At 45.6% G+C, this 15,490-nt stretch overlaps 1 protein-coding gene and 1 pseudogene across 9 annotated transcripts in view; both read left to right on the top strand.

Annotated features, from left to right (window-relative positions):
* PHACTR1 (phosphatase and actin regulator 1) overlaps positions 1 to 15,490 on the top strand; it is a 286,809-nt gene that overhangs the window by 176,867 nt on the left and 94,452 nt on the right. For all 8 annotated transcript variants that reach the window (XM_081294441.1, XM_081294442.1, XM_081294443.1 and 5 more), the window contains one exon: positions 11,201 to 11,281. In XM_081294441.1, the coding sequence (XP_081150567.1) occupies positions 11,201 to 11,281 (81 nt within the window). The remainder of the gene's footprint in view (positions 1 to 11,200; positions 11,282 to 15,490) is intronic.
* Positions 4,389 to 4,952, top strand: LOC308650354 (large ribosomal subunit protein uL30-like; annotated as a pseudogene). Its single transcript has one exon. The product of its transcript is annotated as a large ribosomal subunit protein uL30-like (transcript).

The raw sequence follows: 15,490 nt of genomic DNA, 5'->3' as shown, positions 1-15,490 counted from the left end.
CGTAATTGTGGGCTAACTTCTTTCCATTTATCAGTGAACACATTGGACTTTGTTTTTTGGGACTTGTTTATTTCACTTAACATGGTAGTCTCCAGGTCCACATAATTCCGTAACATGATCTGATACCCAGTCCATATTTGCCTAGTTGACCCCAGAGTTCTTCGTCAGCTGGTTTCTTCCAAACCAGGACACAGTTGAGCTCCATGAAGAAGGTATTTTTCATAGCACGGCTTACGGCTTTCTATGGACTGTGTCCTTCCTTTTCACAAATAGCTCATCAGCTAATAGGACTCCTATGAGGTCTGGCAAAGAGAGGAACAGACACCGCCCCAGTATTGGCCACATACTTTGCTTTCCTAGTCTGTCACTGCAGAGGAACTATGCCGTCTGAATTGCAGTCATCAGACATACTTAAAATCGGTTACGTCAAAGCCAGAATTGTCACATGGGGCAGATACTGTGGTATTGGGCTCCTTGGGGGTTAAATAAGTCTGTGGCTTTATTTATGGGGCATATTCATGAGACTAATCCACCAAAGGTGCTCATCCGAGTGCAGGGCTCTGCTGCCTGAAGTTCCCCCAGGACCAGAGGAAGACAAGGAGGTAGATAGCTGATCATGTTGCACCATTAGGATCATCCTGGCCAGTCATGATGTCTTTGGTTGATGTTACAGGACTTGAGGATTTCAATTGTGTTTGATTTATTTACCAAAAAGTTCCTTACAAAAGAGTTTAACCCCTCAACTAGAGTCCTCCTTCAATATCTATGGGGGATTAATTCTAGGACACCCTCCCTACAATCCCCAAACCCATGGAGCCTTAAGACCCCTGTATAAAATGGCACAGTATTTACATAGTCCCTACAACATCCTCCTGGGTGCTTCAAATAATTTCTAGATCACTTATAATAATGCAATGTAAATACATTGAATGAAGACGGCTGCTATATAGTGTTGTTTTGGGAATAATGACCAGGGTGAAAAGTCTGTGTGTGACCAGCACAGACACAAATCTGTTTTTCCTGACTGTTTTGAGCTGCAGTTCTGATGGTTGGACTTACTAAGGTGAAACCTGATGCAAAGTGCAAACTAAGTACCCAGCTGATCCTCCATAAGAGGGTCTTGTGGTCCAGGGAATTGGTGGGGAGGAGTGGGTTAATCCAGCTGCTTTCTTTCCTTGGAGTCTTCCTGGAGCCTCCAGGGTGCTGCGAATGCTGCAGTCCCCCCCTTAGCATGTGGCACTTCCTCAAATCACTTGTCCTCAGAGTGCTTTCTCCAGACATCCACATGACAGAGTTTGGGAAGTGCTGACCTAGACGGGTTGGATCTCAACCATCACAAACAGCGTTACATAAGTCGTCTCAGCTTTGGCATCATGGGCCACGAAGAGCTTGCCCCAGCTCAGTACTTAGCGGTTCCATGGTTGGGTCGCCATGTTGGACGTGAGGAATTTTCTTCACGTGCCCAAGTGTTGTAGGGGCAGACGAGGCAGGGCACCAAAGACAGCAGGAAACAGTTTTATTTGGCTGCAGCCAGGCTCAGAGGGCACAGCTTTTGCTGTAATCAATTAATCCCCTGAACCTCAAGTGCAGGTAGTTGCAGAATTTTATACCCAGCATGGAAGGGGAGGGGCTCAGAGTTCACAGTCTGCAGAAGTTCACATACAAGCAGCTTTTTCTTTCACTGTTCTGGGCACCTTAACCCTTCAAGGACAACCCCTGAGAAGGGGAGAGCTTCTTCTCCCCTTTCTTTCCTCCCCTGCCAGCTGTTACCATGGAGCCCATTTGTAACTTGTCTTAAAAATGTAGACATCTCTGTGAAGCCCAGCTCAAGGCCAGAGGCCTTGTTTGCACATTTCTAGAAACTACTCTACTGGATACATGTTTGTGAGAAACCAGTAAGGGGGTGTCCAGCACCTGGAGTGCTGGTATCTTCCCGGCCACTGGCCAAGTAAAACAGGGCAATATGAAAATAGGAAGTTTATCTACATTGACCTCTTTTGTAGAGACTCTTTTACTGACAGTCCTGAAATCAGCCATGGTGAAGGTTTCTGGAGAAGTCCAGTTAAGACTTTTCTGTGGAGAAAGCGGGGCCACTACACTAGCTTCATCTGCCAAACCTGCACTGGAGTCGCCCTAATATAGGACACTGTTTCAGTACCTAGGGATATTCAGGCCTGCTGGGGAAACCTGCATCAGGGTCACAGAACTGGTGAGACCCCCTGTGTTCTCCATCAGAAGGACAGATTACGGGGCTGAAGTTCCTATTGGAGCAATACAGAGGGGGCGGTCAGGCCAGAGCAGAGACCACGACTTCGGCTTCTTGACAGGTGACAGGGGCGTTCACACCTCAGATTCTTGTTGATGGGATTTAGTTTAGATTTTGAAGGGGAGGGAAAAAGAGTTCTAAATTTCTCCTCCTTTCTTCTTTTGAGGATCTCTTGTTCTTAATTGCCAAAGAACAGACTTCTTTTTTTTTCTCATTTTGAATTAGTGATTCAATAAGCTTTCCTTGGATAAGCAAATAATTGAAAACCTTCTTATCTAGTTAATTCCTTTGCTTTTGGCAGAAGATTTAGATATTCATAGCACACTTGAACATCTAACTGGGTGAAAGATACAATATTTGATGCTCGTAAAAACCTCCTTTGATTACTATGCCTTTTTCTGGAATGGGTCTGTCATACCATGCTGTCTAAAACTAGACACTCAGAGCTGCGTTCTTTTTTAACTTTCTTTTCTTTCCTTCTTCAATATAGCAATTGACAACCATGTTTCTTTTCTCATTAATTTCCTTATGAAATAAAACATCAACTGGTATTTTCCACCTGGTCCTTCAGAAGGGCAGATCACCCACTTTTTTTCTGTTTTCCAAATCCTTTCTCCTCTTTCTCTTCTTCTCTCCTATATTGTGTGTATGAATGTAATTTCACAATAGTCTCTTTATCTTTAAAAAATGAAAGCATTCTCTCTATAGATGGCATCGAGGGGTGGATTGTTTCATTTTGGGTCCTGCCAGCCTGCCTTTGTGGTATCGTATCAATATGTGGGTGGGTTGTTTTGTTTGGGGTCCTTCTAGGTCATGGGTACTGCATCCTGTGAACATTGTTCATGAAGCCAGATGGGAGGTGTAGGCCTGATCTAGGCTCTGGAAGCTCATCCCATTTTTCACTTGTAGATTTCGAGCCTAAAATTTCCTTTCACTGGAGTTGTGAGATTTGAAAGGGGGTAAACACTTCACATTTTCCTTGTAAGTTGACTGTTTCAAGGATGGAAAGTAGAAGACTCCATAGTCGGCGACTGCACATTTCATAATTTCTCAATTGCTTTTCCCTTTCAAGCTTGTATTCCCTTCAGAATGTAATTTAAAGTCAGTTAAACAGGGAATTCAACACACACAGAGAGAAAGAGATTGTTCTGGAGAAAAACCTGAACAAGTCTCTTCTCTGGTGCTCTTAGCAGGACCAAATGACTTTCTCCAGCACCAATATTGTGTTTTTTTGTTTTTTCACACTTTCTCATCTTTTTAAAAAATGAAAAGCATCACTTAAAAGTTATGAGACGTAAGTTTTCATCTTTCATCAGGAATGAAAATACACACAGAAAACACTATGTCCCCAAATTGTACATCCAGCTACATAGTTTAGAAAAATCTTTGTATATGTTCTCATTGGTAACTGAACAACTAGGTTTACAACAGCAAAATTTAGGCCTAAAACATAGAAACTTAAATTTCCTTCTTCAATGAATCATGAGGGCATTCACCCCATGAAATGGCAGGGAATATTCAAAAAGAATGAGAGGGTCCAGGATTTACTGAGAAGATCCCTAAAACCAACTAACGAGTTAGAAAAAGAAAGAAAAACCTCACAGAACATGTGTAGAATGATTCCATTAATGGTTTTTGTTGGAGATGGTTGGGGTCCTGCTGGGGACTGAACCCAGCACCTCACACATGCTGGGCCAACGCTCTACCACTGTGCCACAGCCCCAGCCCTTCCATTTGTGCTTGTAAAACTATGTTTATGTATGGGAGGATGAGCACTGGGGATAGAGGACCATGGGAAAGAGAATGAGGTTATCAAAGGAGAGCCGTGGAGGCACTTAGGTCTCTGGGGAGAGAAAAATGAAAAAGAACTTTGTTTTCTGTGTATTTCTTGTATTTTTTTATAGTGAAAATATTCATTTAAACAAATTCATCCAACCTGGGCATTCACTAAGGAGAATGAGCGCATTTAAGATGCTTATTTTACTTATTTATTTTATTATATTTGTGGTGCAGGGGTTTAAATCCAAAGCCTGGTGCATCCTAGACACCACTGAGCTGTACCCCAGCTCAAGATGTTTATTTTCAAATTCACTGATGTCAAGGAAGCACAGCAGCTGTTTTTATGACTGGAATCAGGGAGGGTGCCGAAGAGAAGAAAAAGAAGGTTCCCACCGTGCCAGAAACCCGTAAGAAAAAGTGAAGGAAATTTGCAGAGCTGAAGGTAAAGTGCCTGAGGAAGAAGTGTACCCAGAAGACGCTTCAGAAGGCAAAGAGGAAGCTCATCTATGAAAAAGCCACACACTACCACAGGAATACAGGCAGAGGTGCAGGATGGAGATTAGAATGGCCAGGGTGGCCAGAGAAACTGGCAACGTCTCTGTCCTGCAGAACCCAAGTTGGCATTTGTCATCAGGATCAGAAGGATCAATTGTGTGAGCCCAAAGGTTTGTAAGGTGTCACAGCTTCTTTGTCTTCACAAGATCATCAGAGGTACCTTTGTGAAGCTCAACAAGCTTCAGCTAACATGCTGAACCATACATGGCATGGGGTACCCAAACCTGAAGACAGTGAATGATACCAACATGGATATGGCAAAATCAATAAGAAATGAATTCCCTTGACAGATGACGCTTTGGTTGCTCGCTCTCTTGGTAAATATGGCATAGACTGCCATAGTGTCTTGTAAGGGGATTTTATAAAAACAATCATATTAAGGCTGAGGCAGGAGGATTGCAAGTTCAAAGCCATCCTCAGCAAAAGTGAGGTGCTACGCAACTCAGCGAGACCCTACCTCTAAATAAAAATTACAAAAATGGGGTGGTCATGTGGCTCAGTGGGCATGTGCCGCTGAGTTCACTCCCCGGTCTGGCAGTCTATCAGGCTGAGGGAGCAGGAGGAGATGTAGGCGGGCACCTGTGTTTCGGCTTCCCTGGGAAGGAGTAGGCAAGGCGAGGTGAGCAGGTGTGGGATTGGCCAGTGTGAACACCTTCCGTGGGACCGGGGACGTAGGGCCTGTCTGCAGTTCTCTGGTACCCTCGTGGGTGATTAGGGTGCTCGGTGGCTGGTTTGCAGATCAAAGGCAAAGGCAAGCCCTTTGCTACCTCTCAGAATTGGCTAAAGCCAGGAGAAGGTCCACGCAGGTTCAGCCAGGAAGCCCTACGCACGGTGCCTAAGCATTAGAATTACAGAAAATGAAAATGCCCAGGTAATACACAGTGGTGCAGAGGCAAGGATAACTAGGTCTGTTGAGGCTTCCTGCCTACTTCTTATATTAAGCAGAGTTTGATGGCAAGCTTCTGGAATCTTCCCTGGACTACCTCTGAATCGGGTGGTTTTGGGATATCAAGGGCCACTTTTGCTACAGAATTGAGAGATCTTTCTCCCACGCCTATTCCGGGCAAAAGGATCTGTGGAGCCTCCCCTCAGTGTTTGGATGGACCCCGCTGACTCACTGGTGTGTGAAAGCAAATCAGAATTTTTTTGCCCTCTCCCTCTTTGGGACTTCTCATGGGTTAGCTTCGAATTTGGGGCTGGGTGTCCCTGGAAGTCACCTCTGCCTGTTTGCTGGCTTCTGTTTCTGTTTCGAGGCTTCAAAACACAGTGGCCACAGCGCATCATAACCCTTGATGCTGCTGGGAATTCGGTTATTTTCTTAAGATCAGGGAGTTGCATCAGCTCCTGGCCATGATGATACTTGTTCTCTCAGAACCAAATTCCTGATTTTTACATTTTGGTTCAACTGATTGACTAAGGTGTTAGGGGGTTAAAAATGGCTTTTTAAGGAATTTACCTGTATTTCTAACCCTTTTATTTTAATATCAGCTTATTAGCTCTCTGTGGCCTAAAGCTCATTACTTTCTTTTTTTTTTTTTTTTTTTTTGAGAGAGAGAGAGAGAGAGAGAGAGAATTTAATATTTATTTTTTAGTTCTCGGCGGACACAACATCTTTGTTGGTATGTGGTGCTGAGGATCGAACCCGGGTCGCAAGCATGCCAGCCGAGCGCGCTACCGCTTGAGCCACATCCCCAGCCCCTCATTACTTTCTTAATGGTCTGCTTAGATGTGCTCTTTTTATATTTTTAATCAATACTTTTGCCATTTGGGGTACTCTTCCCACCCCGTTTTAACAGCTTTATTGAGATGTCATTTTCCTACCATCAATTAACCCCACGTCGGTGTACAACTCCACGATTGGAGTCTATTTAAAGAGGTGTGCAGGGCTGGGGTTTTAGCTGGGTGGTGGAGTGCTTGCCTAGCACGTGCAAGGTCCTGGGTTCAATCCCCAATAGTGAAAAATAAAATAAAATTTTAAAAAAACTAAAGAACGGTGCCACTATCACCACAATCCCAGTTTTAAAACCAAAACATTTACGCCCAAGCATGTCCATGGGTGGTCATTCAGATCCTACCATGCCCTGGCTTTAATAAGTGAAAACTAGTATAGTGATCCTCAGATTTTAAAAAAGCTTTTCTTGTTTACTGACTTTTATATAAAATTAGTACCTGCTTGCATATTCTTGCCAAGCCCAACAATACAGAGCTTGGCTTTTTTTTCAAGGGTTACGTTTTTTTCCTGTTCATTACCTCGCAAAAACCATACACTTTGCAAGTGGCCAACCCACCACCAAGCCCCAACTCGTGACCTGACTTACCTTGTGCTGCTCTCCTTTGGGCAGGTGGGGTGCACGTTACACCTGCTCCCCCAGGCCTTCCTCCTCTTCTCCTTAGCTTTTTATAGTTTTGACTCATCTTTCCCTTCTTGGCTCTACCCAAAGCCAGATTCTGGCGGGAGAGAGTTGAACCGTAGCTTTGGTTGATGAAAAGCAAACCTTTCTTTCTTTTCCTATCTACAGTAATTGTGCTTGCACACCCTGTTATGGCTCAGGAGTAAAGCAGGTCAAGTGGCCCGAGGTGTCCCTCTGCACCAGGCAGCCCACTTACTGTCACTTTCTGGAGCGGTGGTGAACTTGACCTTGGTTAAACCTAGCACTCACTTTGGAAGGGCAGCTGAAGTACAGTTAAGAGAGAGGCATCGTGCATACCTTATTAAAAGAAATAGCCAGAAAACAGGGCTTTAGAAGGAGCAAGCTGCTAAGAATAAAGTAATTGTCATTTTTTGGGATGCTCAACCCCAAGTAAATTATTAATAAGGTCACCTTTCGCTGTCGGAGCTGACCATTCTCATGCTCATTCTACTGGTCCTCACAGCCAATATGGTATCACTAGGGGAAAGGAAGAGGGATCGGGTTTTTTGTTTTGTTTTATTTTTGATATTCTGGTCTCTGCTATATGATTCCAAACAACTTGATATTTCTGGACCTCAGGTACCTCATGTGTGGAATGCAAATGATTTTTCACAGATGGTGGGGAGGATTGTGTTAAACAATATAACTTTCCACCCTTCTCAAACGATGGACAAGTTCCCTGGGGGCACAGGGTTCTGTACCACAAAATGGAAAAGGCCTTAGGATCAATAAGCCGCCTCTTTTCAGAGTGTTGATTTAATTTGAAAATTGGTGGGGAGAACATTTTCTCATTTAAATTAGAATGGAAATATTATAAGGGGTCCACCTAATATTTTGTTTTTCTTTTGGTGCTGGGGATAGAACCCAGAGCCTCGCCCACACTGGGCAAATGCTTTACCACTGAGCCACACTCCCAGCCCATCCATCTTAATGTTGAAAGAAAAACTCAATGCAAACAGCAAGTTCAGGGCAGAAGACTTTATGTCATACCTTTGGAATCCCTGGAACTCCTTCTTTGTAATGAAGAGTGTTTTCCTTGGAGATTTTGAGCAGTGCTGCCCTGTGACAGTCCAGGCCACATGCACAGTCTCCTGTCGCTGCTTCTGGTTTCATGCCATTTCCAACTGCACTTCCTTGATGCCTCCTCCGGACCTGGCTGACCCTGGAGTTCACCATCCGCCCTCCAAACCCAGTTCTCCTCTCGTCCGTCCTGCCTTAGTGATTGACAGCACCTTCCGTTCAGTTGTGCAAGATGGGAAGGAACCAAGTTGTCCTTGACGCTTCTTTTCTGCACGTGCCTTGTCCGCTCCTTGGCTTGAGGTCATGTCAACATTGCCACCTCTTGACCACATCCTTTGTCTCTGTCACCCACATCTTAGCCCAAGCTGCCATCCTGCCCTGCCTTGATGTCTGGAATCATTTAGTCACTGGTTTCTACCAATCTGTTCTCCACATTGAAGCAAATGTTTGTCTTTCAAATGCTCCCATCTATTTCTTCCCATTCCTCTGGGAAGAGCATGGTGCCTGGTGCAGGCCCCGCATGGCCAGCCCTGCCCTCTGGACTCAGCTCCAACATTCTCCACTGTGTGCTGGTGGCTGCAGCCAGGAAGCCTTCTTTCTGTCCTTCCATGGTACCGCGATTCACCCACTGGGTCCAGCCTGCTCTCTCCGGAGCTCCCGTCAGCCCTACTGATTGCTCTTCGCTGAGATAAGATACTTTCCTCTTTCAAATCTCAGCTCAAGGATCTCCTTCCTAAAAGCCCCTGACACCCCAACAAGGGACATTAGCTGAGGACTTATTTCAATTTTTAAATCCCACATTGGGTGATGTCATTATTTAATGACTGCCTGATTCTCACATTAGTCTGTAAACTCTTTGAGGGCAGGAACTGTCCCTTGGTCGCCATCATCTCCAGCCCCTAGCAGGTGTCATTCATCTGGAGCAGCCGCTCTGTCGTGATTGGCTGAGTGAAGTGTGACAGCTGGGGTCTGGGTGGCCGAGTGGGCCTAGAGCCCATCCACGTTGTGCTAACAGCTTCGAATCTCAGACCCTCAAGCCCAGGGCACTGCGCGCCAGGGGGGCAGATTCTTGCTTACCGCTGTGTACCAAACCCATCCATCCCAGTCTGTGGTTTTGAAAAGTCCTGGGAAACCACATGGTGTTTAAGAGAAATCTGTTCCATTCATGTGGTTGAGTACAGGGTGGCAAAGCACCTCATTCCATGACATGGCTTTGTGTCCTCTAAAAGATGTGTCACCAACCCCTTGCTTCAACTCCTGGCTTCCCCTGACCTGTCCAGTCTTCTCCCAGTGCTGCCAGGCAGATCTTCTCAAGCCCAGCAGAGCATTTGATCCTAACTTGGAATTTTCCTCCCCTTCTCCAGCCATCCCCAACCCTCCCTGCGTAGAGAACCCCTTTCTGTCCTCGTGTACCCTATGACGTCATTTGATCTGGGTTGGAAAGTGCTTTCACCCCCAAAACAAACCCCACCCCCGTGTTTCCTACACCCACCTTTACCCCTTGCCCCACCTGTGATAACCCTCCTGCCCTCTTTTCCGTGGGTCTACATCTATGTCTCTCTTACTATCAATATTCTCAGTAAGCCACAGGTGAGTGTGTCTCTCCTGACAGTTATTTTCTTTTCTCATATCACTATATTCATTATGATTTAAGCAAAGAAGTTAGGATGAGATTTAAAAAAAAATAGTAAGTTCCAGATTTTATAACCAGCGATCCTCAGCCTAGCTATGCCTAAGAATAACCCGGAGAGCTTATTCTCACAATCCAGGTGTTCTGGTCTCACCCTGGACCTGTAAAATTGAAATTGTTTTCCCAGACCAGCAAGTGACTCAACTGAGGTCCCACAGCTAGTAGGTGATACAAAAAGAATCACAGCCCTGGATTCCCTCCTCGCTTTCTAGTTCTTAGTCATATTCTTTGGATTCAGTTCTGTTGAGGTGCATGCGTGTATGTCTAATTAATCTGTATATGAATTTGCATAAAAAGTTTCCCTACTTTTTTTTTTTAATCTTTTCCCCTGAATACCTATGCCTCCAGAGGGTGACAAAGAGCCTCGGGGTGATAAAGAGCCTTGGGGCGACAAAGCCACTGATAACCTGTCATCACCCCATGCACAATGTTTACCAGAGGCTGGGCCTGGGGCAGCTACTGTCCTCTGTAGGATGGGCCAGAGCCTCCTGCAAGCCCTTTGAGCTGTCCCTGACTCCTCCACGCCTGGGGTCCTCTGCCACTCAAGTCTCCTCCATCTGCCCTCTGCTCTTGCCTCCCCCAGCCCCACCTGCTGAGCATGTGGCTCAGGTGTGTGGCTGGAGACACATCTGGAGCCAACAGAGTCTATTCCTCATTGAGCTGCTCCCACACATGGAGCCTGAGAGAGAGGCGGGTATGGGGCTCCTACCATAGAGGTCACCTGCTGCCTCTCAGATAATCAATCCACCAGAGACCCTGGGATGCCAATGCAGAGCGTTTGCAGGAGATAGTTTCAAACTTACTATTTCTTAGTAATGGGAGTCAGTGAATCGGGATCTGTGAAGTCCAGCCAGAGAGATCCACACACTCCAGGAAGGGCCTTAGACTTCAAGGTGGAGTCCAGACAAGAGGTCACATGTCTGGCGTGGAGTCCTGTTCCCTCTGCTCAGTGGCATTGTGACTGGTGCAGCCTCGAGCTTCTCCATGCCACAGCTTCCTCACCGTACACCAGGGTTAACTCAAATTCAATAAAATGCCTATTTTATAGATAATTTAGAGAATGGAATATTTAGACAGGTAATCTGATTAAGAGGCTTATCAGCCAGGTGCACGCCTGTGATCCCCGCACTCAGGAGGCTGAGGCAGGAGAATCACAAGTTCAAAGCCAGCCTCAGCAAAAGCGAGGCGCTAAGCAGCTCAGTGAGACCCTGTCTCTAAATAAAATACAAAATATGGCTGGGGCTGGGGCTCAGTGGCTGAGTGCCCCTGAGTTCAATCCCTGGTACTCTCCAAAAAAAAATAAAATAAATAAACAAATAAAGGCTTATCATCCTAGCAAATGATGGTTAGCTTCCACGAGGGAAGCAGAGTGTACAGAAGCTCTCCATGCATCACACGGCAGTTCCAATCAGCATTGACCCTTGAAAAGACATGGTGCCCTTGTTCCCTACTCACCCTGCTTCTCTCTCTTGCTTGTAGCCCTGGAAAGGAAGATATCCATGAGGCAAAGCAGAGAGGAGCTGATAAAGCGAGGGGTCTTGAAGGAGATCTACGATAAAGGTAAGAGCCCCCATCCTCTGCCCATGGGCCCGAGAGCCGTGTGTGGACCCGGGCACATTTCTGACATTGCATTGAATTTTCTGCATCAATTTATCAAGTGATTGGAAGATTTGAATCCTTGAACTCCAGACTATTGTGGGGAGAAAAGACAATGGAGACACCAAATATATGGATATTATATGATGGGGGGAGAAAAGCCCCCACTTTTCCCATTTGGGAATCAAACCACAGGATGCTAAGAAAGATGCGCTTCCAGAAATGATGTCGGTTAGGCTGTGGGTCCAGCTGTGCGAGAGTTCACACAGCCGGGGGCGAGTTTAATTGCTTGCGCTCTCACAGGCATTGGGGCTTCTCAAGTAGCTGTTTAAAACCCAAAGGCTTCTTGCAGGGATGGGGGTTGTTCTCCCATCCCACCCCTGCAGTCTGTCTCCCATCCATAGAAAAAATAAAGTGGGGAGGCTGAGTCAGGAGGAGCGAGAGTTCAAAGCCAGCCTCAGCAAAAAACTGAGGCGCTAAGCAACTCAGTGAGACCCTAAATAAAATACAAAATAGAACTGGGGTTGTGGCTCAGTGGCCTAGTGCCCCTGAGTTCAATCCCTGGTTCAATCCTATATATTCAAAATAGGGCTGGGGTATGGCTCAGGGATCGAGTGCCCCTGAGTTCATCCCCCACCCTGCGCAAAAAAAAAAAAGTGGAAAAAATTATGACAGTACACACAAGATATCTTAAATGATAATATTTACAGAGATTTGAAATGCTCTATGAACATGTCCCCAAGTGTTTCCAGGGGCCATTGCATCTTTTGTTTATTGAATTGTTCTCTTCAAATACGAAGCTTGGCAGTGATTTACATGTTATATTAAGTAACATTCACTCCTCTGCTCTAAGATCTTTGCTATTTTAAATTGCACTTGTGTGGGTCTCCTCTCTCTCCCTCCCTCCCTCGCTCTCTCTCCTTCCCTCCATCTTCTGTCTTCTCTTTCTCTGACTCTGAGGAATACATTCTCCTCTTTGAGCTTTAAGTGGACTAACAGACTGTCACTTCTGATCTTGTCACAGTTGGGTCCTCTTCTTGTTCCACCCTGATGTAATTTGACGGACCAGGTGATTCAATATTCTATTTAAACGTTCATCCTGATAGCCCAGGCACCCTGGTAGTTCTGATGCTGCAGTTTACCATGTTTCTGTTGGATTCTTGATGCCCAATTTGGTCCTAATACACAAAGGGAGGCTGCTCCCAGGTCCTGGTGTGGCTCTGATTCTGCTCTTCTGGGACGATCTGACCCCCATGGTGCATCTCACCTCACCGTTTACTTCCTAGAGGTGCTTTTGAAATATTCTCTTTAAGCACAAATTGCCAGCCTGAAACACAGCGCCGCCCTGGTGGCGAGGGACACTGAGGTAGAATGTGGAGCTGTCCTATTCTGATCCACATCCCATAATTATTGGCACCTCCTGAGCTCATGAGTCCCTATGGTGAGCCCCTCTGTCCTTTATATCTGGGAAATGCCACAGCAGAAGAAGACTTCTTCTCTGGTTGATTAGGCTCTCAGGGGGAAGAACCCATCATTCCATGACTTCCTCTGCAACGTCCTGCCTTCTGTACCTCCCCCAACCCTTTCTCCCTGCAATGACCTTCTTCTCCATGTTTTCCCATAAACTCCTTTCTCTGTGTCTGCACCCCAAGAGAGAAGGAAGATGTTGACTGCAGGTCTAATGTTATCTAATAAGCACCCAAGTGCTTAAAAAAAAAAAGTCAGGGTTCTATGAAACGGTTCTTCCTGCTCCCTCCCTCCTTCCTGCAGCTGTGGAGTCTCTGCAAATCCTCAGGCAGCCCCAAAGCAAAGACCACCTTTTACTATACATTTATTATTTTCATTGCATCTAATAACTGGGTTCAGGTGAGTATCTCCCAGGAGGCTTCCCGACTTAACCAAAGAAATCCCAGGTTGTTGGAGTCAAAGCCACCTTTGGTAAGGAAAGGATTAGAGGGCTGGGGTGGCTGGGACTTACCAAGGCCACACCAGCAGTCAGATCCCTGAGGGTGACAGGTGGCTTGCTCTGCATTTCTCCATCAGCAGGCACAGAGCTGGCCCCTGACCTGTGTCCCTTAGTGGCTCTGGAGGAAAGGACCAGTCTGTCCCCCTCTGTCACCGGGCACTGCAGCTTCCTGTTTTCTTTTTATCTTAGCACTTAGCCTGTCAGCCCATTTCTGTTTGTTGAGTGACTTTCTGCACTAGCCCTTAAGCCACAGGGGAGCAGGGTCTCAGAGGGTCACAGCTGGATCCCCCAACTACGAATAATGTTGGACAGGAATCAGACTCTTCAAAAATATTTACAGTCTGGACAATGGAAAAGGAGAGGAAGAGAGGGGCTAAAATCAAAACTCCACAGGTTGTGTTTGCACTGTGGAGCTTAATCTCCTTACCTTATTCTGTTACATTGTCAGGTAAGGAGCCCAAGCCTGGGAATCTGACTGTTGGGGTTCAAGTCCAGTTTTACCAAGCAGCTGTGCAATTTTAGTCAGTTTGCTTCTCTGTGCTTCTGCTTCTTTAACTCAAAGTGGGGATCATATTGTGGTGATGAGGATTACATGAGACGATCCCTGCCACCTTCAAGACCGTTCTCAAGAAATGTTAACCTGCCATCACTATTATTAGTCTCATTGTCTTCATCATCATCCTTTATGTTTTTCACACAGTGGAAAAGGGCGCCTCACCTTAGTTGATCTTATCAACAGGCCCAAGAAATCAATATTAGGAAGGGTGGACATCACTGCCCTCTTTTGTCTCAAGATTGAAGAGGTAAAAAGACCTACCCTGGAAATGGTGTTAGGGGTCTGTCAGTGAGGACCCTGCCTCCGCCTTCAGTAGCCTCCTTCAGCTCCCCTGCACCTCCCAGCCTCCCTCTTGGCCTCTACATGAGCCATTTTCCTCCCTTGCCTTCCCTCCTCTCTGCAACATCCTTCCCCTCGCCATATCTGAAGTTCTGATGGGTAAAAGAAATAAGATCTCATTGCCACAGTCCCATGGGCAGCAGGCGGCAGAGGAATTTCCCTGTGCTTTGCAGGTGGTTAGTCTCAGAGGGGAATTTCATAGACAGGGGCAGCCCTTACCCGTGGCCTGGCTGGTAGTCCCTAACTTCACTGGCAATTCCTCCTGCTGTCAGCCTGCAGCACTTGAGCTGGTTACCTGGCACAAGGCCGTTTCCATCAGAGGTCCACAGACCCTGACCACTGCCTGCTGCCGGATAGCTGCAGGGTCAGCCCGTGGCCAGGACACAGCCCTCTGGGTCTGGCCTCTGCCTTATACTGTGCATACCCTTGTGGGGGTGTATGTTAGTGCTACTATGGCAGAGAACAGTTTATTCTCTTTATTTAGCAGGAAAGATTTTCTTTTCCAACCTGCTTTGCGTTTTTTATTTTTCTTAATAACACCCCACTCATTCAGAGAAAGTCCAAAAGAAGGCTCCTGTAGTGAGTGATCTGCAAGTCCCAGTGGTTGGCAAGAGTGGACTCAAATGGATGAAGGGTTGTCACTCTTTGTATTTCTTTGTATTGTTGAAATCCCAAATATTCGATGAATTCAGATCAAGGAAAATGAGAACTTGGATCTAGAAGAAAAAAATTCAAATGTCTCCAGAAATTCCTTATTTAATAGGCTCTGAAGTAAAAAGCATAGTTATTGAATGGCTTGTATTTTTTATTGGTTTTCATGTAGAATCACATAATCTTAGAATTCAGAAGAGCTTTAGATAAAAGTTTAAAAACCAGAGTAATTTGTTGGATCTCTAGAATGTATCTAAACCATGTAAGAACGCAGTGAAGTTTGAAGACAACATATTGGGGAATTTTAGAATTTTATTAGTTGCAGTGGTAGTGAGGATGTAAAACGGTTAAGTTCTTTTTCTAGCATTTTCCAAATATTCTTCAATGTGGTACTTGCAGTTTTATGAAGAACGCCGTGTAAACATTCATGTGAACCATCCACTCTCTAAATGGTAAAAATGTTAAGCCAAGCAGTGGTGGGAAATAATTTATGATTTGACAGCTTGTTTTATTTATTCCCCGATTGCATGGCCTATTTGTTTAAATTAGAACTGGATTCATGCAAACTAAACAAAAGTTTAATTAAATGAAGTTTTCCTAGACTCCCAGAACATACATTCATCCATTCATTCATTCAACCCATCAGTCCCTCTGTGCCAGG

The sequence above is a fragment of the Spermophilus citellus genome, assembly GCF_964194105.1.
Source record: "Spermophilus citellus genome assembly, chromosome: 5".
Taxonomy (NCBI): domain Eukaryota; kingdom Metazoa; phylum Chordata; class Mammalia; order Rodentia; family Sciuridae; genus Spermophilus; species Spermophilus citellus.
This window is presented reverse-complemented; position numbering and strand designations above follow the sequence as displayed.